At 58.5% G+C, this 21,504-nt stretch overlaps 9 protein-coding genes across 9 annotated transcripts; 6 read left to right on the top strand and 3 right to left on the bottom strand.

Moving 5' to 3' along the window:
* Positions 1-396: 396 nt before the first annotated feature.
* C8Q71DRAFT_716812 (uncharacterized protein) lies at positions 397-1,258 on the top strand (the record flags this gene model as incomplete). Its single annotated transcript, XM_047921122.1, has 2 exons — positions 397-664; positions 723-1,258. The coding sequence occupies 2 exons, from the start codon at positions 397-399 to the stop codon at positions 1,256-1,258; spliced, it is 804 nt and encodes a 267-aa protein (XP_047773772.1).
* A 1,407-nt stretch (positions 1,259-2,665) lies between these two features.
* On the top strand, positions 2,666-5,337 carry C8Q71DRAFT_367326 (glycoside hydrolase). Its single transcript, XM_047918109.1, has 16 exons — positions 2,666-2,767; positions 2,822-2,840; positions 2,890-3,093; positions 3,147-3,428; positions 3,482-3,540; positions 3,593-3,667; positions 3,715-3,733; positions 3,790-3,816; positions 3,868-3,980; positions 4,036-4,239; positions 4,296-4,385; positions 4,446-4,484; positions 4,579-4,768; positions 4,839-4,899; positions 4,980-4,999; positions 5,055-5,337. The coding sequence occupies exons 2-16, from the start codon at positions 2,823-2,825 to the stop codon at positions 5,103-5,105; spliced, it is 1,452 nt and encodes a 483-aa protein (XP_047773771.1). The 5' UTR covers positions 2,666-2,767; position 2,822; the 3' UTR covers positions 5,106-5,337.
* A 226-nt stretch (positions 5,338-5,563) lies between these two features.
* On the bottom strand, positions 5,564-7,008 carry C8Q71DRAFT_367083 (uncharacterized protein). Its single transcript, XM_047918107.1, has 2 exons — positions 6,038-7,008; positions 5,564-5,977 (listed from the first exon to the last, which is right to left on the bottom strand). Exons 1-2 carry the CDS (start codon positions 6,525-6,527, stop codon positions 5,817-5,819), a joined length of 651 nt encoding a protein of 216 aa, XP_047773770.1. The 5' UTR covers positions 6,528-7,008; the 3' UTR covers positions 5,564-5,816.
* Positions 7,009-7,489: 481 nt separating this feature from the next.
* Positions 7,490-9,098, bottom strand: C8Q71DRAFT_716810 (enolase; the record flags this gene model as incomplete). Its single annotated transcript, XM_047921121.1, has 6 exons — positions 7,490-7,780; positions 7,840-8,261; positions 8,313-8,744; positions 8,792-8,887; positions 8,947-9,007; positions 9,069-9,098. The coding sequence occupies 6 exons, from the start codon at positions 9,096-9,098 to the stop codon at positions 7,490-7,492; spliced, it is 1,332 nt and encodes a 443-aa protein (XP_047773769.1).
* A 1,413-nt stretch (positions 9,099-10,511) lies between these two features.
* C8Q71DRAFT_366964 (NUC091 domain-containing protein) lies at positions 10,512-13,276 on the top strand. The gene is made up of 6 exons (XM_047918105.1): positions 10,512-10,809; positions 10,862-11,010; positions 11,219-11,387; positions 11,437-12,678; positions 12,735-12,811; positions 12,863-13,276. The coding sequence occupies exons 1-6, from the start codon at positions 10,563-10,565 to the stop codon at positions 12,968-12,970; spliced, it is 1,992 nt and encodes a 663-aa protein (XP_047773768.1). The 5' UTR covers positions 10,512-10,562; the 3' UTR covers positions 12,971-13,276.
* Position 13,277: 1 nt separating this feature from the next.
* Positions 13,278-15,108, top strand: C8Q71DRAFT_366974 (Clavaminate synthase-like protein). The gene is made up of 6 exons (XM_047918106.1): positions 13,278-13,604; positions 13,665-13,727; positions 13,780-14,388; positions 14,447-14,641; positions 14,701-14,720; positions 14,768-15,108. Exons 1-6 carry the CDS (start codon positions 13,455-13,457, stop codon positions 14,925-14,927), a joined length of 1,197 nt encoding a protein of 398 aa, XP_047773767.1. The 5' UTR covers positions 13,278-13,454; the 3' UTR covers positions 14,928-15,108.
* Positions 15,109-15,214: 106 nt separating this feature from the next.
* C8Q71DRAFT_785951 (uncharacterized protein) lies at positions 15,215-17,478 on the top strand. The gene is made up of 7 exons (XM_047925099.1): positions 15,215-15,560; positions 15,612-15,782; positions 15,833-16,002; positions 16,062-16,267; positions 16,323-16,548; positions 16,603-16,742; positions 16,807-17,478. The coding sequence occupies exons 1-7, from the start codon at positions 15,238-15,240 to the stop codon at positions 17,158-17,160; spliced, it is 1,590 nt and encodes a 529-aa protein (XP_047773766.1). The 5' UTR covers positions 15,215-15,237; the 3' UTR covers positions 17,161-17,478.
* Positions 17,479-17,758: 280 nt separating this feature from the next.
* C8Q71DRAFT_716887 (uncharacterized protein) lies at positions 17,759-20,343 on the top strand (the record flags this gene model as incomplete). The annotated part of the gene is made up of 4 exons (XM_047921126.1): positions 17,759-18,001; positions 18,063-18,678; positions 18,731-18,788; positions 18,840-20,343. 4 exons carry the CDS (start codon positions 17,759-17,761, stop codon positions 20,341-20,343), a joined length of 2,421 nt encoding a protein of 806 aa, XP_047773765.1.
* A 56-nt stretch (positions 20,344-20,399) lies between these two features.
* C8Q71DRAFT_366915 (uncharacterized protein) lies at positions 20,400-21,426 on the bottom strand. Its single transcript, XM_047918104.1, has 4 exons — positions 21,206-21,426; positions 20,956-21,151; positions 20,508-20,903; positions 20,400-20,446 (listed from the first exon to the last, which is right to left on the bottom strand). The coding sequence occupies exons 1-3, from the start codon at positions 21,346-21,348 to the stop codon at positions 20,517-20,519; spliced, it is 726 nt and encodes a 241-aa protein (XP_047773764.1). The 5' UTR covers positions 21,349-21,426; the 3' UTR covers positions 20,400-20,446; positions 20,508-20,516.
* Between the last annotated feature and the right edge of the window lie 78 nt (positions 21,427-21,504).

The raw sequence follows: 21,504 nt of genomic DNA, 5'->3' as shown, positions 1-21,504 counted from the left end.
AGTCCACCCGAGGAACATCGAGGTCATCAATCTGTTAGAGGCGTAGGTGTACAGAAATGGTCATCTACTACGCAGACGATAAGGACCCCAACGCTTGGAAGAAGGACGTGACATGGGTAAGCACATTCACAATCGCAATTGGATGTCTACACTTGTCTATGTTTCTGTGTTCGCTGACTATATCAATCACACGCGCAGGATGAGACACCTATCATGTCAAAGGCTTACCGACCCGTTTCCTTCATTCTCAATCGCCCCCTGAAGCGTCCCGAGCCCGTCAACCCTCCAGTTACGGTAGCACAGCCTAAGCCAATGTCTTTGCCTCCGGTTAACTACCTTCCTCCACCACGCAAACGACACCGGATACCGGGAGTGGAAGCTTATGACAATCTCATCATGAGGATTGATGGGGTGCCTCATCTGGAGATCGATGGCGACTTCGTGACGATCGAGGCCGAGAGGCATTCCGGTCGACTGTCACAGTACCCAAGGGCCATTCCGGAGCCTGGGGTGAACAAGAAACCAAGAGGTCGCACAGTCCCGACGAAGGAGTCGGGAGAGCGGGAGGGCACGACATACACGTGTAGAGTGTGCCGAAAGGCTTTCACCCGGTCGGAACACATGAAGCGCCACATTCGCTCATTGCACATGCATATGGAAGGCAGTGAGTGTTCGCGTGTCATATATTGGCGAACACCCTTCTGAACGAAGTCTTTGCTTAGCTTATATGTGCTCTCTGCCGTTCTGTAAGAAGTCGTTCGCGAGACGCGACAACCTCATCCAGCACGAGCGCAAGCACAAGCAACTCGGTGCCTTCCACGATTGCACGAAGAACTTTGAGGGCGAGATCTTCCCGTCACTCCTCCCTTTCTACGCCTCTCGCGAGCACCGTGCAGATCTCAATGTAGTGATCAACGAGACGGACGCATACTTCGAAGAATGGGAGAACAAATCGATTGAATGGCCGGCGGAGCGACCAAAATCATATGGTCGCCTGGCATCAGCCTCCCCGTTGTGCGACGATGATGGTATCCCGAAGGGAGAACGCTACCGCATCATGCGCGAGGAGAAGGTCGTCGCGGAGGTGCTCGCAGCTACCGAGGCCGAGGCCGAGGCTCGCAAGGCTGACCTCGAGAAGGCCCTCTTAGGACAACCACCTGCTATCGGGACGTCGCGCAGCATGCCCCTTCGTTCGAAACCTGTGTTCCCCACAGATTTTTATTACGGGGAAGTTGTACCTGGCCGATCGACTAAGTGAAGCCGGAGACTCCGTGCACTTGTTTGAATGACCTGGAACGCTGTCATTACTCTCTAATCCCCTGTCACAACTGCTCACCCACTGCTTTCGTTGCATTGCTATCGCCACTCGCTATGTTTGATATCTGGTTGTATCACGTTTGCATCACGTCTACCCTGCTTTTTTTTTGCTCTATCGTCAGTCTATCACGTATCATTGTCCATCAATATTTGTCGTTACATATACCTCCTGGAGAAAGATACATGTTCTGGTGCAGCGGTGTCGGCAATCGCCTACGTGGATACTGTAACTGAGCATTGGTTGGCATGTATATCAGGGACCTTCACTTACTGATCACAACGTTGGACCGTAAAGCCTACAGGTGAGATCAGAAGACTGCGTCCATCACTCTCGCAGTGCCAGTCCGTGATACATTCGAGTCTGTATTTACCTGTTCTGTCATCGCTCTATGCTGCTGTTTGAGGCGGTGATTCGGTGAAGTATTGCGGTACTCAGTCTGTTTGGGGATATAGGGATTGTGTAGCCGTATTTCTTTATTGCGGCGTTAGAGACTGATTGGACCTACAAGGTGCGCAAGTAGGATGGAAGGATAATCGTTCAATGCAGCCCGTCTAGCCAAATCAGGCAGGCGGGAGAGCGCGCCGATCGACCATCGGGCCACATCGCCGAGTCGCACGTTTAATTCTGAACTCCCACTCGAATCTTCCAATCTCACCCACCCACAAGCTGTGTGCCTCTTGGATGACCATAGCCTGAACACGTTGAAGTCTTCGTTGTACGTGCGTACTGCAATAACCCGGGTGGCTATCTTGTATACTGCTGCGGGAGCGACTCCAAGTGCTGCGCCGCCTGATCCGCTGCCAGTGTTGAACTCACCTTTGCCCGCCACCACCCAGGACCCTCTCATTGTCAACTTCTGACTTGCGCACCTTCACTATCATTTGAATCGCCACTCGTTCTGATACGGCTGGCCCTACTTTAGTCGTGCGACCACCTCGACGCGGACACGTAAACGCGTGGTTTGGCCGAGAGTCTGAGACCAAAGCACTTTTTCCAACCACACGTGTCTCCTTAGGCTATCCTCCAGATGGTTGAGACTAGCGTCCGCAAGAGGAAAGCCACGAAGGGAACGAAGGCTCAGACAAGCAAGAATGGCCGGACATCAGTGAGTGTCGGGTTGAGCCTGGGTGGCCAGATAGCTGAGCGCCGCTGCTTGGCAGGGCCGTTCGGCGGGCTCGGGTGGTAATTCTGGGATGTTGAAGATGGTGGCTGCGGCAGTGCTGGTGTCTCTGGTGTTCTTTGTATACCAGGTGCGCGGAAGTGGTCATGCTCACTGTAAGCGTCCGACTGAACCCTCTGGTTTCGTAGAACTATGACTTCGTATACGCACATGTCAAATCGTGGACGCGAAGAGAACGTCCAATATACGACTTCAGCGCCGCCAGCAGGAGAGAAGTAGACTTCTCGGCGGATATCCCTAAACGCGACGCGGTTGTAGCTGCATTCAAGGTGAGTACAATCCTTCAAGCATCACGTCCACGGCTGACATCGACACACGCACAGCATGCATGGCTCGCCTATGGTATGCACTTTTCATGTTTAGGAGTGCACATTGTCTGACACGACCAGAGAGGGACGCCATGGGTGATGATGAATACCACCCCATCGGGCATAGTGGAAGCAACCTGACAAGTGCAGGAGGCATCGGATACACGGTTGTGGACTCCATCGATACGATGCTCCTCATGGGTCTGGATGAAGAATACGAGCGCGCGAGGAAGTGGGTCGCAGAGGATCTCTCGTTCGAACGCGACGGCAACTTCAACACCTTCGAGGTGCGTGCAGTCTAAGCGGTTCAATTGGTGTGCTGACTATCGTACTTCCCCAGACGACCATCCGCGTCCTCGGCGGTCTGCTATCTGCGTTCCACCTGACAAAGGACATGATCTACGTCGAGCGTGCTAAGGACCTCGCAGACCGCATGATGCCCGCTTTCGACACGCCGACGGGCCTCCCACTTTCCATGGTCAATCTCGCACAACGCATCGGCGTGCCCGACAAGGACAACCGAGGGCTGGTCAGCACTGCCGAAGTGTCGACTTTGCAGCTCGAGCTCAAGTACTTGACCATGCTCACTAATGATGAGATCTATTGGGAGAAGGCGGAAACTGTAAGCATCTCGCTGACCGTCATACATGTATGCTTGCTGACCGTATCCTCTAGGTCATGAAAGTCATCAAAAACGCTAAGATAGCGAGTGGCCTGTCGTCCATTTTCCTCAAGTGAGTGGCTGCTAGATGATTTACAGTATGGCTTATTGAGATACATCAACAGCACGGAAGACGGCAAATACTCTATTTCACCAATTCGTCTCGGTTCGCGAGGAGACTCTTACTACGAATATCTATTGTAAGCTGGCGTTTCATTACAGCGCAGTCCTAACTGACGTGATCCAGGAAACAATATATCCAAACAGTGAGTCGCGAGATGGCACGATGGCAGATTCTAGCGAAGTTGCTCACTCTGTATAGAACCATACCGAGCCTGTCTATCGCACAGTGAGTAGTGCTCCCGGAGCCTCGCGGGCATGCTGATTCACGTACTGCCAGATGTACGAAGATGCTATGGCGGCTGTGACGACCCACCTCATACGGAAGAGCGAGGACGAAGGACTCATCTTCACGCAAGAGATCGTCCCCGAGCGCAACCGCCAAGGCAAAATGTCCGTTCTTGGGATTGTCTCCCATTTCCCATGCTAACGATGTGCTGTCTCGTAGCACCTGGCGCATGGTGCCCAAGCAGGACCATCTCGTATGCTTCTTCGGTGGCTCCCTCATGCTGGGCGCGGTAACGACTGGCGCGTCCGGACCGTCTATCTCCATCCCTCCGCTCGCAAGTGAGCTTACGGCCGTCGGTAAGCGAGACTGGAGCAACGGTGTGGGTCTCGTACGGACATGCATGGAGACACACAATACTGCTACGTGCGTGCTTCATCCCGTCGTTCGTGACGTTTGCAGACTGATTCATTGCTCCGCAGAGGCCTCTCTCCGGAGATTGTACACTTCAGGATGCCAAATGATGACGTGAAGACGCAGAGTAAGCACGATTGGTACATCAAGGGTGCCGGGTGAGAAGTCTCCTCTACTTCACTAGCAAGACGTCTTCTGACCCGCGGCCAACCCCGCAGCCCGGGGAAGACTCCGTACGACGCACGCTACATCCTCCGGTGCGCCCAGATCTCACCTCTCCCCGCACATCCTCACTCACTCTTCTCCCGTCGTGCGCCTGGACTATGCGCTTCTGTGTTCCTCTCTTGCCAGACCCGAGACCGTGGAGTCTCTACTCATCGCCTGGCGTCTGACCGGTGACCCGCAGTACCGCGAATGGGGCTGGGGCATCTTCGAAGCGATCGAGAAGCACTGCCGGATAGAGTCCGGTGGGTACGCGAGCGTGCTGAACGTCGACGCGCTCCCCGTCGAGCTCGAGGACAAGATGGAGACATTCCTGATGGTGCGTGCGCGTCGACCCCGTCCATCCCCGTCCACGCCCCTCCGACTCATACTAACTCCTCGCCGGGCAGAGCGAGACCCTCAAGTACCTGTACCTGCTATTCTCGGACGACACCGTCCTCCCACTGTCAAGTACGTACCTCCCTCTCTTCCGCGCAGCCCACACTAAGAGTTCCCCGCCTTCCATCCCTTCCCGTCCCCTTCCCTGTCAGAATACGTGTTCAACACCGAGGTGCGCCCGCTCTCGTCCCGGCCCGCCCGGTGTCTAACCCCTCCTCTGTTGGCAGGCACACGCGTTCCCGATCTTCACGCCGGCCTTGCAGACGGGCTTCTCGTGATAGAGACAGTGACGCGGATCTTGCGCGCGAGGGTTCGTGGAGTGTATTGTACGACTGGCGGTTCTGCATCTCTCCCTTCTTGCTTGCTCTGCGCCTGCGTGAGTGCGCCCCCCTGCGTGACGTGGGTATCATCGGGAGAAGCGGGCAGCCCAGGAAGGATGGTGTGGCGTGCGGCTTCGACGTCGTGGTGCGCGCGGGTGACTGACGTTGGGTGAGGGTGGATCGCGAGCTGCAGACGTAAGTCCTTCAGAGTGGCAAGACGAGGGGGTGGTGTGACGTGATGGTAAGCAATGTGCTCAACAACTGACCTGTATAGAGTGTTACGCCCCTCTTCTGGAGGACCCTTACAAGCACGAGCACTGCGGCCTCGACGTCTCAAGTATCGCCATTCACTCAATGCTGTCAAGTACATATTTGGCCTGCTCTGGCCGGATCGCCATATACATGGAAGCAGACTACATGGTACATGGTATCGGTATTCAAATTTGTTGGCTATACGCTAGGATGTGTATCTGGCTATTAGTTGGGGTGTCCGTAAGTACGATTCGCCATGAGGTCGTTACTGCTTGGTATGACTGGTATACTGATATGTCCGCTCTGCAGTCCGGGCTATGAATAGTCATGCATATATATATGCGCGCGCGGAGATTCGTCCGTCCGAACGCCGAGTGCCAGATCGGGGCGTACTGGTCCGGGTGGCGCACAGGCACTTCAATCAGCGGCAGCGACGATCTGTGCGTAGGATGGCGCGAGGTCGTGCTCGTCCTCGAGAATGACGTGTTCCCATGGCTCGTCGAGCTCCGGGATAGCAGGGGCATGGTCGTCGAGAGCGATGACGGAGCGGACCTTGGGGACGACCTCAAAGTCCTCCGCTACGACACGGAGCCATCAGCACAGGTAGTCCCCACACGATCAGAGAGAGCTTATCTCACCCTTGCGCCTGTGGGATTTGGCCGGCCTGATGAGGTCCTCCAGGCTTATCTGCTGTGACGCGCCGCCGTCCGGGTCCGCAACGCCACTGCCAGCCAAGGCCTCGTCGAGCTCCACCTGCGAGTGCGAGCTCCTCAGCACGCCGCGCTCCCCGTCCAGCTCGCGCGCGTCCCCGTCCTCCACGTCCACGTCGAGCGCGTCGACCTTGCGCGCGTGCCCGGCGTGCGTCGACCGTGCAGCGCCGCCCCGCCGCTTGCGCTCCTTGCGCTCGCGCATGCGCTCCGTGTCCGCAGCGCGCTTCGCGCGGTGCCGGCCGTGCTCGAACTCGCGGACGGCCTTGAGGACCGCGGGGGACGATGCGTCGTTGTCGGGCAGCGCAGGGGCGGCGGCGTGCTCGGCGTTGCGCTGCGCCTTGAGCGCGCTGACGGGCGTGACGTGGACGCCCCTGAGCTTGGTGCGGGTCGCGTTGTTGGTGTTGGTGAGGGCAGGCATTGCGTGTGGGTGGGCAGGTGCAGGTGAGGTGGGAGTAGTGAGGGGATGGTGCGAGGGCTAAGTAGTGAGAGTGGCGATGGTGGTGGGCCGAGTCAGGACTGGGACGGTGCGAGCCGAGCTAGTCATGACGCGACGCGGTACTGAGTGAGGTGGCGGCGCGGGGTACCGCCCCGGGAGCGCTGGGGATGCGTGACGGTGCTGGACGGCAGAGTGCCTGGGAAGCCCGATAACGCCTCTTGCGGCTTCGTCCGCCCCCGTGCTATGACTTGTCATTGATTCATTGACGGGCGTCGGTCCCAGGGGCCGCGGTCACTGGCCCAGCGGTGCCCCTTTCGCAGCCCCGCGCCACAAACAACGCGTAAATAACGCGCTGTGTATGCGCGTCACATTACAATAGGCACTGGGCGTGTCACCCGACAGGTATTGACTGGGTTGTCTGTGTCTGCGCGTCGAGGCCATCCTTGGAGTGTTCAATAGTCAGGCATGGGACCCCCCACCTGCCACTAGTCTCGTATTCTTCACTGCCCAAGGCAAGTAGTAGCTCGGGATCGAGTCAGGAGCGGCGAGTCACGGAACGTGTGTGGTAGCCTAGTGTCCGACTCGTCGACCATCGACCAATGGGATTATGCTGCTGCTGATAGTGCGTGGCATTGGACCGAAGATCATGGACTGGGCGAATATCATAATCGTCATCACAGGAGAGAGACGCTGCACGTTTGTACGGACCCGCAAGAGCGCGTTGGCGCGTTTGAGAGGCACTCCTCGTTCCTTGAATCGCACAAGACACTTTCCCAGCAGAGCACAGCCGACACGCCAGACCGAGAGCAAGAACAGCAAAATACAATCTATTAGACGCAGCACTTCTCAACCTACACCCGACGAGATACACTTCAGCTTCGTTAGCGTTACATTGCTTCAGTACTTTTCACTTCCTTCGCGCGTCAGCTCACGCTCGCGTCTGCTTACTTGAGGAGCGCCGGCGGGGTGCGGCCCTGGCTCAAGCCCTTCTCGCCCGCGAACACGCCGTTCCCGAGCTCCTCCTCGATGCGGAGCAGCTGGTTGTACTTCGCGACACGCTCGCTGCGCGCAGGCGCGCCCGTCTTGATCTGGCCGACGCCGAGCGCGACGACGAGGTCCGCGATGAGCGTGTTCTCCGTCTCGCCGCTGCGGTGCGACACCATGACGCCCCACCCGTCGGACTGCGCGAGCTGCGCGGCCTGGATCGACTCGGAGATCGTGCCGATTTGGTTGACCTGCGCGGGCGGCGTCAGCACGTCGGTTTCACACCGATGCGCAATACAGCGGAGCGCACCTTGAGCAGAAGACCGTTGCACGCCTTCTTCTCGATGGCCGTCTTGATGCGGAGCGGGTTCGTGACCGTCAAGTCGTCGCCGACGATCTGGATGCCGCTGGCCGCGGTGAAGTGGGTCCACGCCTCCCAGTCGTCCTGGTCGAAGGGGTCCTCGATCGACACGATCGGGTACTTCTTCACGTAGCCGAGGTAGAGATCCGCGAGCTCCTTGCCCGTGATCCACTTCGTCGGGTCCGAGTTGGGGTTCTTGAAGTCGAGGTCGTACTTGCCCTCCTTGTAGAACTCGGACGAGGCAACGTCGAGCGCGATCTTGATCTTGCCCTCGTAGCCAGCCTTCTTGATCGCCTCGGACAGGAGCTCGAGCGACTCCTCCGCGCCGGAGACGTTGGGCGCGAAACCTCCCTCATCACCGACGTTGACGGCTGTTCGCGAGCCATGAGGACTGAAGTGTCAAGTCAATGCGCGACACATACCGTCAATGCCGTACTTGGCACTGATGACCTTCTTGAGGGTGTGGTACGTCTCGCTACCAATCTTCATCGCCTCGGTGAAGCTAGTCGCGCCAGTGGGGAGGAGCATGAACTCCTGGAACGCGAGCTTGTTGCCCGCGTGCGAGCCACCGTTGATGACGTTGAACGCAGGGACCGGGAGGGTGAAGGGGGGCTTGACACCCGCGAGGTCGGCGAGGTGCTGGTAGAGGGGCACGCCCTTCTCCGCGGCGCCGGCCTGGGCGACGGCGATGGAGACACCGAGGATGGCGTTCGCACCGAGCTTGCCCTTGTTGGGGGTGCCGTCGAGCTTGATGAGGAAGTCGTCGATCTCCTTCTGGGAGGTGACCTTCAGGCCGGCCTTGATGAGCTCGGGTGCGATGGAGTCGTTGACGTTCGCAACGGCCTTCGCGACACCTGCGCGTGCGTTAGCGAGGGAGATGCGGGGAAAGCATGAAACGCACCCTTGCCGACGTAGTTCGCCTTGTCGCCATCCCGGAGCTCAACAGCCTCGTGAACACCGGTGGACGCACCAGACGGCACCGAGGCGCGGAAGAGCCCTGTTCTCGCAAAGCGCGCGTATATGAGAACGCATATGCGGAGGTGAGTGGCACTGTACGCGTACCCTTTGCAGTGTGGAGGTCGACCTCGACGGTAGGGTTACCGCGGGAGTCGAAGATCTACGGGATGATAAGGTCTGAGCGTCGGCACGGGGGCGCGCGGGGCGGGGACGCGGCGTACCTGGCGGGCGTGGATTTTGGTGATGGACATGGTGGTGTGGTGGATGGGAGGAGGATGGATGGCGCAAGAGGGCGAGGAGGAAGGCTTTATGGGTTTGTATGGGCGCCCACGTGCTACCCAGGTCCGTCTCCTGCTTGGGATCCACGGCCGGCGGGCGACTCAGGTCTGCCGCGTCCATATTCCTCATCGATGCGCACATCGATCTCGCCCCGACTCGCCGTCCCCCTCGCCCCCCGCCTGCCCCCAGCCACCATTCGACGCACTGCAGCCAGTTCCAGGCGCGCCTCGTACAGCGCACGATCCAATTGGAGGCGCTTTCTCGACTCGGAAGCATGGTCGACTGACCCGCGTACGCTCTTCTCTATGCAGTCGTACACCTCAAGGCCTCATCACCAGGCTCGAGCCACCGAGGGGCGCGTCATTGCTCTCGTCGGGACTGGGTCCACTCTCCAGCCAATCCCCGCGCGTCTCTGCCATCCGTGCTCAGGCCCACGATCGCCCACTCAAAGTCCACACCCTCTCTCGCCCGCGCTCCGGCATGCGGACATTACTGCAGGAAAGACTCTGAAAAGGATAGCCCTAGCTCGCACCCCCTCAACTGCCGCCTGCTTCGGAGTCTCCATGTAGATATCTGAGAGCGCGGGACGCTATCACCGTACGATGAGAGCTAGCTAGACACCGAAGAGTACCGCTCGCTCGCACAAGACGTTCGACGGACACATTCCGATGAAAGAGCGACGAACGCTATCGTTATTCTCAGATCGTGACTGTCTGACACAGCCAGTGAGAGCGGTGAGCAAGCATTTCTCAACGGCAGCCGCGCTCGCGCAACGGGTTCCTACCTGCTGCCATGTTGACTGTCGACTCGGCGCGGACTTCGGCGCGCGTCCCGGGTTGGTGACATCTCTGATAATCCGTGCGGGACTGGTGGTGACGGTGACTGCGCTCTGACTCACCGTGATCTTGTCCGTTATGACAACAGGCGAGATGCGGTTGGGACGATACGGCGTACCTGTCAAGCGTGAGGGAGAGGTGATCAGACACACCTGTCCACGTATCGAGCGGTCTATGGCACCACGAGAGACAACCCTCTTCCACAGACATCGGGTGGAATATAAGAGATCCGGGTCGTACGTACTCTAGTAGTAGTTGTGTTACAGCGTTCAGTGTATCGGCAGTACATCTGCCTTCGCTAGGACTCTATGAATATGGTGCCTTTCGTTTGCCTCTCGGAAACAGTCGCAGCAGGTCGCAGCCAGCTGACTGGGCGAGGTTGAGGCAAGGATGCTTCGGATGAGAGCCTGGATGGCAGTGGATGAGGGAATCGCATGAGTGGGCGCCAAGACGGAACATCTGCGATCGGGGTTCGGAGCGCCCAAACCGTCCAAATCCGGCAACCGCGATCGAGCCTAGCGCACGCTTTTTCGCCGGCGGGAGCGACCTCCCCACAACCCATCCACACCCCCTTCATCCCCCACCCCGCCATCGCTCGACATGGCGCCCTCCAAAAAACCAGCGCCGTCCACGAAGACGCGCTCGTCCGCCTCGTCCGAGCCGTTCATCAAGAAGGTCAAGGGCGAGAACTTCTACCGCAATGCGAAGGCGGTCGGGCGCCTCAAGATGCTCAACGGCGGCAAGGCCGTGCGCGACCGCGACGGCAAGATCATCCAGGCGGCTGCGTTCCAGAAGGGCGAGGATGAGACGAAGCCGGGAAGGGTGCAGCCTGATCGCCGGTGGTTCGGTGCGTGGTGTGTCTCGTTCATATGGCGAACTGGCGACTGAAGGGGATGCAGGGAATACGAGGGTCATCTCCCAGACGGCGTTGGACCATTTTAGGACGAGTCTTGCGGCGAGGCAGAATGACCCGTATTCGGTACTTTTGCGGAGGAACAAACTGCCTATGGCACTGCTGGACGATGCACAAAATCCGAATACCCGCAAGGTATGTCGTCTTTGCTGTTTTCAAGACTTGGACACACGCGATCCTGGGCCATCATATTTGGGCCTTTCCCGAACGCCATGCGCACTAGCAGGATGGAGAAAACTTGTGTATAGTGGCCGCACTCCGCTCACTCACACGCCTGCGCACATTCGTCTCTTGGCTCCTGTTTATTCACATGCAGTGGACAATATATTGACTATATATACAGCGATCGCACATTGTGGAGACTGAGCCATTCAAGGATACTTTTGGTCCCAAAGCGCAACGCAAGAAGCCCAGGATCGATGCGGGCACGTTCGATGAGCTCAGCAAACTGGGTGCCGCAGCGGCTGAAGAGGCTGAAGCCTCGAAAAACGATGGACAGGAGGGTGGCTCAGGTTAGTCACGCTCCCTGCAATAACTGCTGTTTACTGAGCCCACTTGTAGAGCCCGTTGCCTCGACGTCCGCCGACTTCCAGCAGACCCACGCAGATGTCATTGAGCCCATTTATGCGAAGGGCACATCTCGTCGTATATACGGCGAGCTGTACAAAGTCATTGACTCCTCGGACGTTATCTTGCACATCCTCGACGCACGGGACCCCATGGGCACGCTGTGCGAGTCCGTGCTCGAGTACATCCGCAAGGAAAAGGCACACAAACAGGTTGTCCTCATCATCAACAAGTGCGACCTCGTCCCCAACTGGGTGACCGCGCGATACATCCAGCACCTCACGCCGCGCTACCCGACGCTCGCCTTCCACGCCTCGCCGAACCACTCCTTCGGGAAGGGCTCGCTCATCCAGCTCCTCCGCCAGTTCTCGCAGCTGCACTCCGACAAGAAGCAGATCTCCGTCGGGTTCGTGGGGTACCCGAACGTCGGCAAGAGCAGCGTGATCAACACGCTCAAGACCAGCAAGGTGTGCACCGTCGCGCCCGTGCCGGGCGAGACGAAGGTGTGGCAGTACATCACGCTCACGAAGCGCATCTACCTCATCGACTGCCCGGGCATCGTGCCCACGTCCGCGAAGGACTCGCAGACGTCCACCGTCCTCAAGGGCGTCGTCCGCGTCGAGGCGCTCCCGACGCCCTCCGAGCACATCCCCGCGCTCATGGCCCGCGTCAAGCCTGTCTACCTCGCGCGCACGTATGGCGTGCCCCTCCCCGACCCGGACGACCCTGCGAAGAACTGGGAGCCCGAGGCGCTGCTCGATAAGCTCGCGAGGATGAAGGGCCGCCTGCTCAAGGGCGGCGAGCCCGACCGCGAGGGGGTCGCGAAGATCCTCCTGAGCGACTGGGTCCGCGGCCGGATACCGTTCTTCGTGCCCCCGCAGGAGCGGCCGGAGAGCCTGAACGAGGCGGAGGCGAAGAAGGCGAAGAGGGCGGCGGCGGAGGGTAAGGGCAAGCAGAAGGAGCAGAGGCCGTTGGGCGTGAAGCAGAACTTGGGGAGCATCATGCAGAAGAACACGTTTGTGGGTGATGATGTGCGGCCGCTAGAGGTCGAGGGTGAGGCGGTCGAGAATGAAGGAGAGCACGAGGGAGAGCATGAGGATGATGAGAAGGAGACGGTCGACGCAGAGGATGCCCAAGAGCTTAGCTGGAATGACGTCTTCAAAGGAGATGCTGCCACAGCTCCTGCAGAGGCAACGGCATCCTCTGCGGATGCAGGAGAGGAGGAGGAGGAATGGAGTAAGTGCATCACCTATTTAGTCTTGGGTACATTCTGACTTCGGTACCTCGCATAGATGGTATACAGGATGGCGACGATGAGGAAGAGGAAGAAGATAGGCCCAGGAAGGAGGTGCGCATGAAAACGAACAAGGTACTTGCTCTTCACATACCGCGAAGGCCTCTTTGCTCACAGTTTGAACAGCGAAAGGCGACGAACTTCTACTCGAACACCAATGTCAAGAACAAAAACAGACATAAGGCTGCCCATATGAAGTCGCTGCCGACCGGAAAGCGCGGCCGTAGGTCATGAGCGGCGTTGTCTCGTAGCCTTCATCGCATCTGGAATCGAGTTGTTTTCGATCCCTGTAGTGTCGGAGCGGCGCCGCGTCCATGTACGACGAGAACAATAACCGACTGGTACTGCTTCGCGCCAGCAAGATGCGATCCTCGCGCTCTCAGAATATCTGTAATAAGAACGATGAGTACTTGAGTCCTGAATGGCGCGGCGAGGCCGCTTAGCACCACCATCAGAACCACTGTTTGCATGCATATGAATGTGGCACATATCTCACTATTCAGGAGCACCACATGCAATCGACTTCTATCCGTCCACGTTTTCGAGGCTACTCACTGATACGATGTCATGGCTAGGTCAAGAAGCCTCAGGCCTCAATCATGGGTCGAGATAAGTGCAATCGCCAATATAGCGTAGAGATCCATAAGTACCGGGTTCTCAGCGGTCCAGGAGCTCGAGGCGGCCTTCAACTTCCCACAGATTACTTGAGCTGCCCCGTATGACTATCGACACCGTACCCTTGCCTTTGCCACCCACCCTTGATGCGTCGAAGTTCCAGTGGTTCGGAAGAGAAGTGAGAGGCGTAGACCCAAGTGCTATTGACCCCGACTCGGAGCAGTTCAAGGAGATTGAACAGCTGCTCTACAAGGTACTCTGACCGCATGCGCGTCGCCGTCCTAGTATCTGGGTGTTTACAACCTACGTCTAGCACAGCGTTCTTCTGTTCAGGAACGCGATTCTCAGTCCTGAACGGCAGTATGCATTGACGAAGGTAAGTCGCTACCAACTGGCATGTCAGCATCAGCTTGATCGCACCATGGCAGGCTTTCGATCCCACCTCCGAGAACTTCGGGCACGGCAACAACAAGATTGAGAAGGACAAACAGAACATCCTCAATCGCACACTGCGCAGTATCCCGCGCGTCCCGCAAGTACAGCTCATCGGTAATGGGACCGTCTATGACTACGAGGGCTTCCCCGAGATGCGCCTCGAGCACGCGTCTCACCACACATGGCACAAGACGCACCTGTCGCCCGAGGACGAGGCCGCGGGCTACACACGCTTCGTGCGGTGGCACATGGACGCTGCGCTCTACGAGTTCCAGCCCCCGCGGGTGACGACGCTCTACGGGCGCATCGTGCCGAAGGGCCCGAAGCAGGTCGTGCGGTATGACGACGGCACGGGCGACGAGCTGGAGATGCCCCTCGCGGCGACGGCGTATGCGAGCGGGAAGGTGATGTTCGAGCTGCTGCCGAGGGAGCTGAAGAGCGTCGCGGTAAGGGGGAGGGTCAAGTACGCGCCGCACCCGTACGTTTGGGTGTCCACTGCGAAGGCGAAGTCGACGGCGCTGGGGATGGAGGCGGAGGGTAAGGAGGTTCCGCTTGACGAACTTCCGGGTTGGGAGGAATCAAAGATACAGGTCACGCCTATGGTATGTTGCACGTCTGGCCAGTGAGCGGATGCTCCTTAGCTCCCTGTCGTGCCTGCAGCTGTGGAAGAATCCGGTGACGGGCAACCTACATTTGCAAGTACACCCGTACTGCGTTGCCGAGATATTCGTCGATCCTCTATCGGAGGGCGCAAGAAGAGATGGCGCGCTGTATCCGGACGGTGCTCATCTGACGGATCTGAAAGAGGTGCGAGACTTGCTGTACAAGATGCAGAGGCCTGCGATCTCGCCGCAGGTAAGGCTCTTGTTCTAGTGCAGCCTATGCCGAAGCGTGCCTGATAATATTCCATTTAGTATGTGTATCCACATGATTGGTGAGTCGTACCATAGAAGTATCCGAATACCTATCTCACCTGCCCAGGCATGAGAACGACTTGATCATCTTCCACAACCGCGGCGTGCTTCACTCGGTAACCGGCACACTACAACCTGACCAAATCCGTGCATATCACCAATGTAACCTTGCCGCATCGGATAGCCCTGTCGGCCCGGATGAAGAAGACATACGGAAGTGGGCGTAGGTTCCTGTGGGTTCCTCTTGCCGATCCACATGGAACGACGTGGTAGAGCGGCCAAAGACTTGCTGTATTGTGTCTCGTGTATCCTATGAAATGGATTGTCGAAAAAATCCCAGCTAGGCAACGACAACTGGCGTAGACCTAAGAAAATTGAGGAGAGCCTGACTCGGAGGTTGGCGTGACATTCGAATTCAAGTGGCAACGGGCGCTCCGACAGGAAGGTTGGTAGCACGTGTCGCGCATACGACCGAAACGGGAACGTTGTTGATCGGACCAAACTTGGACCAAACTGAGACTCTCCCACTGGTTGACGATGTCGGCTCGCGTGCACATCCCTACCCTCCTTACGTGTCGTTGGCTGAGTTCTTTGGTAACAAGCTCTGTTATGTCTCGCGAAAAGCTCCCTTCTGGCAGTGTGCTGGTCCATGCGATGAACGCGACAAGCAGCTGCAGTACTGTGCCGCTTCCGGAATCCGTAGCTACAACTGGTGCTGGTGTGGCTGTAGCCGATACTGCACCCAGAGCCAATGCGAAAAAGAAGAGGACCAAGAAGGTTGCAATGGAGATGCCTGAGGGAGTGTCATGGCCGTGGATGGAGACGTTAGGTATGACAGAGTACGAGAGCAAGGAGCAGAGGTATGTTGGTGTCCTATCCAGCGTTGTCTGCTTGGATCTGATGCGTCGAAGGTTGCATGACGAGATTGTAGCGTACGTTGCATACATTTCTCCAACTGTGCAAGAGATATACGCGCGCTCGCAAGTCATGGCACGTATTGGCGACGTCGTGAGAAGGCGATTTCCGCGTGCTACGATGGAGACCTTTGGGAGTACCGCACTGAACCTCTATCTCCCCGACGGGTACGCGTTTCACATACCAGAAAGATGCTTGCCTGATGCGTCTATGCTAGCGACATCGACTTAGCCATGAACCTCCCTGATGAGATGGACCACGCCGTCAAAGTCAAGACACTCTTCGTGCTCGCCGGCGCGCTGAAATATTCGCAGATCACGCATCACACGAATGTGACACGCAACGCGCGTGTCCCCGTCGTGTCTTTCGAGACAACACCTGAGCGCGGTGAGTCCGCGACCTACAGCTGCCACTGTGCCCGTGTCCGCAACTTGACGACTAGTCAGGCTCGTACAAGTGTGACATCAGTATCAATTCCACTGGTAGTGTCAAGAGCGTTTCGGTCATCGCGCGATACCTGGATACCATGCCTGCGTTTCGGTATATTGTCCTGGTCATCAAGGGTTACCTCTCCCGGATACACCTCGGCTCGGCAGCGTTGTCGGGACTGAGTAGCTATGGCATCATACTCTTAGTTACCAGCTTCCTTCAGGTACTCCTACATGTAGCTGTCATATTATTCCCCACTGAGCCCCATTTGCCACCAGCGTAACCCGAAGAACCTGCCCGTAGACGACATCACGAAGCCTCTGGAGCGCGAATCGTTGGGCCGTCTCTTAATGGGTTTCTTGGAACATTACGGCTTTGACTTCGATTATGCCACTTCCGTCGTGTCCGTGTCAACGGGCGGTCTCCTCACCAAGGCCAGCAAGGGGTGGGCGGCTGAAAATCAGCCCAATGAGATGCTCGCGATCGAGGATCCCCTCAACTCAGGTAAGCTACCTTTGCTATCAGTGAATATGTGAATCCACGTTCGACATGTCGTAGACAACGATGTCGGGAAATCGGCTTCGATGATAAAGCGGGTACGAACAGCCTTCTGCGAGGCGCATAAGGGGCTTCAAAGCTATCCTCTGTCGATGGCCCAAACAAACGCTCTTGGAACCATCCTTGGCATGTCGCCGGAGGTAAGCACTTATCGACGTCCTATTCATGCCGTTCATGGTTCGTGAAACGCCCGGCACTTGATAGGCCATCGCCCGTAGAGAGATGATCCACAAAATTGTCGACAGTGGCTCTCTAGACCGTGCCCTGCAGGAGGTCATAATTCCCCCGGAAGGCAACGTCCCGCGGCGGTCGCGGAACCCCCAGCCAACCAATGGCTATGCGCCATATCCAACACGGCAGTATGACTACAATCCGTACTACGGCGGCTATGGGTATGGGCAAGGATACTACGGCGCACCGCCTGCGCAGCAGAGCTCGTACGGATATGACGAGTATGACTACGGGTATGGAGGACATGGACGCGCCTACGGCGGGCACTCAGTGACCCGCGGACATGGAAGGTCGAATGGGCGTGCGGGGAGGGGGAAACCTCAGTAAGCCTTCTGCTACTGCTGACATTTGATGACACGTTTGTGCCACGGACGGACTCTGTACTGTAATCTCAAATCCATATCGTGCGGTCCTTGTACGCTGACCGTCGGACCATACACTGCTAGATAAGCGTATGACTGGTAGCCTGCCCTTCGGTGACGGTGATATGTCAATCTGAGGCAGGACTGTGGTTTATTTGGCGGGACTTCTACCGTGCCCCGCACCTTCGAGTAGCGTGGCTTTATGCCGAGGACCTAGGAAATCGGAGTTCTCTTTCTCATGAACCGCAGAGCCAGCAGTGCTCGCAGTCATTGAAGGCATGAAAACACTGGCGTGCGGTTGCAGTGAGCGCGCTCGAAGCCACATACATACAAACATCGCCTTCAACCTACCGGTCATGTAGTCGTAAACCTTAACCCAGTCACACAGCTTTGAGCTCACACATTCCCACGCATCTTAGAATGGGCGTCTGCTCGCGTTCATGTCTCCGAGCATTTCATCCTCGTCGCGCACCTCTTGTCTCTCCCCTTCTCGCTGCGTCCCCATGTCCCCCTCAATCACGATACCCGACGACCCGCCACCCAAGCCAGCGTCCCCGCTGCCCATGGACACTCCCCCGACACCTGTGTCCAACTCCTCGGGCTCCATAAGCCCCGAGCCTGCTCTAGAGGACCCTGTCTCGCAGCAGCAGCAGAAGAAGAAGAAAAAGAAGAAGAGCAAGAAACCGAAGGCGAAGGAGACTCCAGCTGCGAACGGAGCAGCGGAGCACAGGGCAGCGGACGAGGGACGTCCGCCCGTGCTCTGCATCAGCAGGAACAAGCATTGGCGTTATATCAGCTCATACCACGTCCGTATTCCATTCGTATGCATCGTATCCGCACTCACCTCCCATCGCACGCTGTCTGCAGGGACCCTGGCTGCAGCTGCCGCTCGAGCTACTCGAGTCTCTACTCGTGCTCAACCTCGACCCAGCCACTCTATCAGCAGCAGAGAACCGCCTCCCGCCCCTCCCCTCGCCCACGTTCTCCATCCCAAACCCCCGCCCGCGCGATCGCGGCTTCGCCAGCCTCGGCGACCACTCGCCCCCGGACTCCCCCCAGAGCACGTTCGCGTCGCTGCCCCCTCCCCCGCCGTTCCCCCCGCCCAAGCCAGGCAAGGCTACTCCCCCGCCGATCGACCCAGGCGTCTTCCGCTCCGTGACGAACATCCGGCGGCTCATCGACGAGGCGTCCGAGCTGTCTGTGCGCGCGAGCTCCGGGTTGTCCGCCGCCGCCCTTGGCTCGCTCAGGGGCGGCGCGGGCAACAGCCCGTGGACGAGCGCGCACGGGCTCGGTATCAACCCCCTCGGTGATAGCGGGGGCGGGCGCAATGTTGCCATGTCTGCCATGCGCATACACAGATTGAGGGCGCTCGCGGTGCAGAAGCTCGCAGCGGCGTATAGGACCGACGAGATAGCCTCAAGCGTGATGGTCATGCAGGGTGGCAGCGTATTCGATGATATCGCAGAGCGCGTCCTGAGAGTTGGTATGTGTCCGATCTATCCTGGGCGTGGTATTCGTCCGAACCAGGTGCGCAGATCCCAATGACGTTGATGCACGATACGTGCACTTCTTCCACGAAAAGATACCCTCGCGGTCAGTAGAGTGCGTTAACGAACTAGAATAATGTTGCTGATGTCCCAATAGGCAATTAGCCGAGTCCACAACGACACATCTTCTGGATGACCTGATAGCCGGGCATCCACAGCGACTAGAATTCTTCAGGACGCGTGGCATCGTCCATTGTTTCCGTGACGAGTACACCCTCGCCATCAAAGACTTCACCCATGTTATCAAGGAGACGCGTGCTGTCCGCAAAGCGAAGATGGTGCACCGTAACAATGCGCCGAACGAGAAATTGCGCGGCAAGGGGCACAAGAAGAAGGGCAAGTCTGGGGGAACCAAGACCAACGGACAAGCTCCCCCCAATGGCACAAGCGCTGGCGCAGGGTTTGGCGGCTCCCTCACCATCGAAGGGCCGGACGGGGATCCACTGCTTCTGCACCCGTCCGTCCTGCCAGACGCGCCGGACCCCATCGAACCGCAATGTCTCTTCCTGCGTGCCTCTGCCTACCTCCAGCATGCAGTCTTCCTCATTGAAGAGGCGATCCTCAACCTCGAAGGCATCCGAAAGGCGCCCACCGTCGACGGTGCGGAGCTGCGCCTCTGCTACCTCGAGAACGGGCGGTACGGCGGCGTCGAGATTGGGCACCCCGATGGGCCGCTCGGACGGCGCGATGGTGCGAAGACGGCCGCGTACAGGGCGGTGCTCGCGAAGGAGGGCCTCCGCGAGCAGATCACGACGCTCGTCCGGAAGAGCATGCGCGATCACGAGAAGTTTCTCTCGCACTTTGACTCACTCGAGGGCGTGCCCGGCCCCGCGATGGGCGGCGACCTCGCTGCGCGCACGGAGTACGCGTTCCGCATCGCCGAGTGCCTTCGCCCCGGCAGCCACACGCCGCCCCCGCCCGTGTCGGAGTCGCCCGCGACGTTCACGACGTACCACCCGCTCCTCGTCGAGTCGCACTTCAGCATTCTCATCGGCTACCTGTTCCTAGGCGACTTCCCCTCACTCCTCCCCGTGTTCACGCGCACCGCTGCAATCGTCGACGGGCTCGAGGGCTACCCCGTCTTCCTCCCGCCACGCTCCATGGCGCAGGCCGAGTTCGTCGAGGTCCTCGAGCGCCTCGCCGGTGGCTGGCGGAACGGCGTCCAACCGCACTCCCTCAGCCGTGCGAACCAGAAGCAGCTCGCGATCGAGTGCGCGCCGTCCGCGAAGGCGAAGACGGTCGAGCGCGTGCCGACGCCGCCCTCGCCCGATGCATCATCATCCCTCGGTGTGAATGGCTCGAGCTCGAGCACGGCGGTGCACATGCCGCCGTCGCCGTCACCCTCTGGTCGGAACACGCCGTCGAGCGCGACGGAGCGCGAGGACCTGCTTGAGGTGCTCGACGCCGCCCGCATCCTGCTCGCGCCCGTGGTGAAGCGCCAGAGGGAGCGGGCGGAGAAGGCTGCGGCAGACAAGGCTACGAACGGGAAGACCAAGAACAAGCCGTTGAATATTAACATCCCGCTGCATGGGCCGAGGGTGGAGATTGTGCTTGCGTGGCTCGGGGCTGTACATTTGCCTGACTTGGACGCTGTTGCGTGAGGGATTGTCATGTCAGACCCAGAGCTCTGTCTTGGTAGAGTACATGTGTGCGGTATGAGGTGTGCGGTATGAGTCTGTGATATACAATGGACGTATACTGTGTCTATGTAGCATACAACTGGTGCTCTCAATTTTTGCGATGATGAGAAACACGCGGGACTCACCGGCTTCATTCAGTCTGACTTGGTACGGCTAGATGCCGTTTCTTGCCTGACTTCGTCTGCTACTCTACCCAGATAGCGCTGCACTGGTGGGACAATGCCAAAGGCAGCAATGATTATGACGATCACGAGAAATGCGACGGTCGGTGCTACCGACGCGGGAAGCATGCCGAAATAGAGCGGCTCCAGGATCACAATGAATGGGACGGGCTCTGGCGTGACGCGCTCACGCGACCCATCGGCAGTGGGAACACGGACGCCTGCGTCCACGACGCGGATGCGAGCGTACATCCGCCGGCCAGTGTGAAGAGCATCGAAATCATTATCTAACCCGCCCGCCTGCAGCTCGTTGAATAGCGCTTCGGCAGACTTCACTTGAATGTCGAAGTCCGCGGGTGACTGGACTGGCGGTGAGATAGTGGCGCTTCCTTCTGAGAAACGATCCACGCACCGACGCGGGCCACGACACGCGGAGGGTGAAGCGCGAGTAGGCACGCCAGGCGGGATCGTCGAGGCGCAGCGCGAGCCAGAGCTCATGTGAACAGGATGCTCCGTGCGACGGGTGGCAGACGTCAGCAAGCGGCGTGCCAAGGGGTGCTGGCGGTACGCGGAGCAGCTTCTCTGGCGCTGCCGCAGAGAGCACGGTCCTGCACGAAGCGATGTGTGAGTTGCCTTGTTGAGCACACAGCTGACCGGCGCACCAGTTCGCCTGCAGAGCCTGAGCTTGCGAGGGCGTGAGGGAGCCCTCCATGGCGACGAAGTTGACGATCTCGGTGTTTGCCCATGCGAAGGGGAGATAGAAGAAACAGCACAGGAAGATGCATCTCGCTGCGAAGGACGGCATTCTGGGTGGGCCTGCGTGCACACGCGCATGGACGTCAGAGGCAGAGTATGGGCGCCTACGCGTCGGTGGCGGATACAGTGAGCGGATTAGGCAAGTCTAGAGTTCGCGAACTCGATGGTGCACCTAGGAGGAGCTAGCCGGCGGTCAGACGACCCC

This window comes from Rhodofomes roseus (assembly GCF_022264815.1).
Source record: "Rhodofomes roseus strain CIRM-BRFM 1785 chromosome Unknown C8Q71scaffold_31, whole genome shotgun sequence".
In the NCBI taxonomy this organism is placed as follows: domain Eukaryota; kingdom Fungi; phylum Basidiomycota; class Agaricomycetes; order Polyporales; family Fomitopsidaceae; genus Rhodofomes; species Rhodofomes roseus.
The sequence above is the reverse complement of the archived record's forward strand: the minus strand, read 5'-3'. Positions and strand labels throughout refer to the sequence as shown.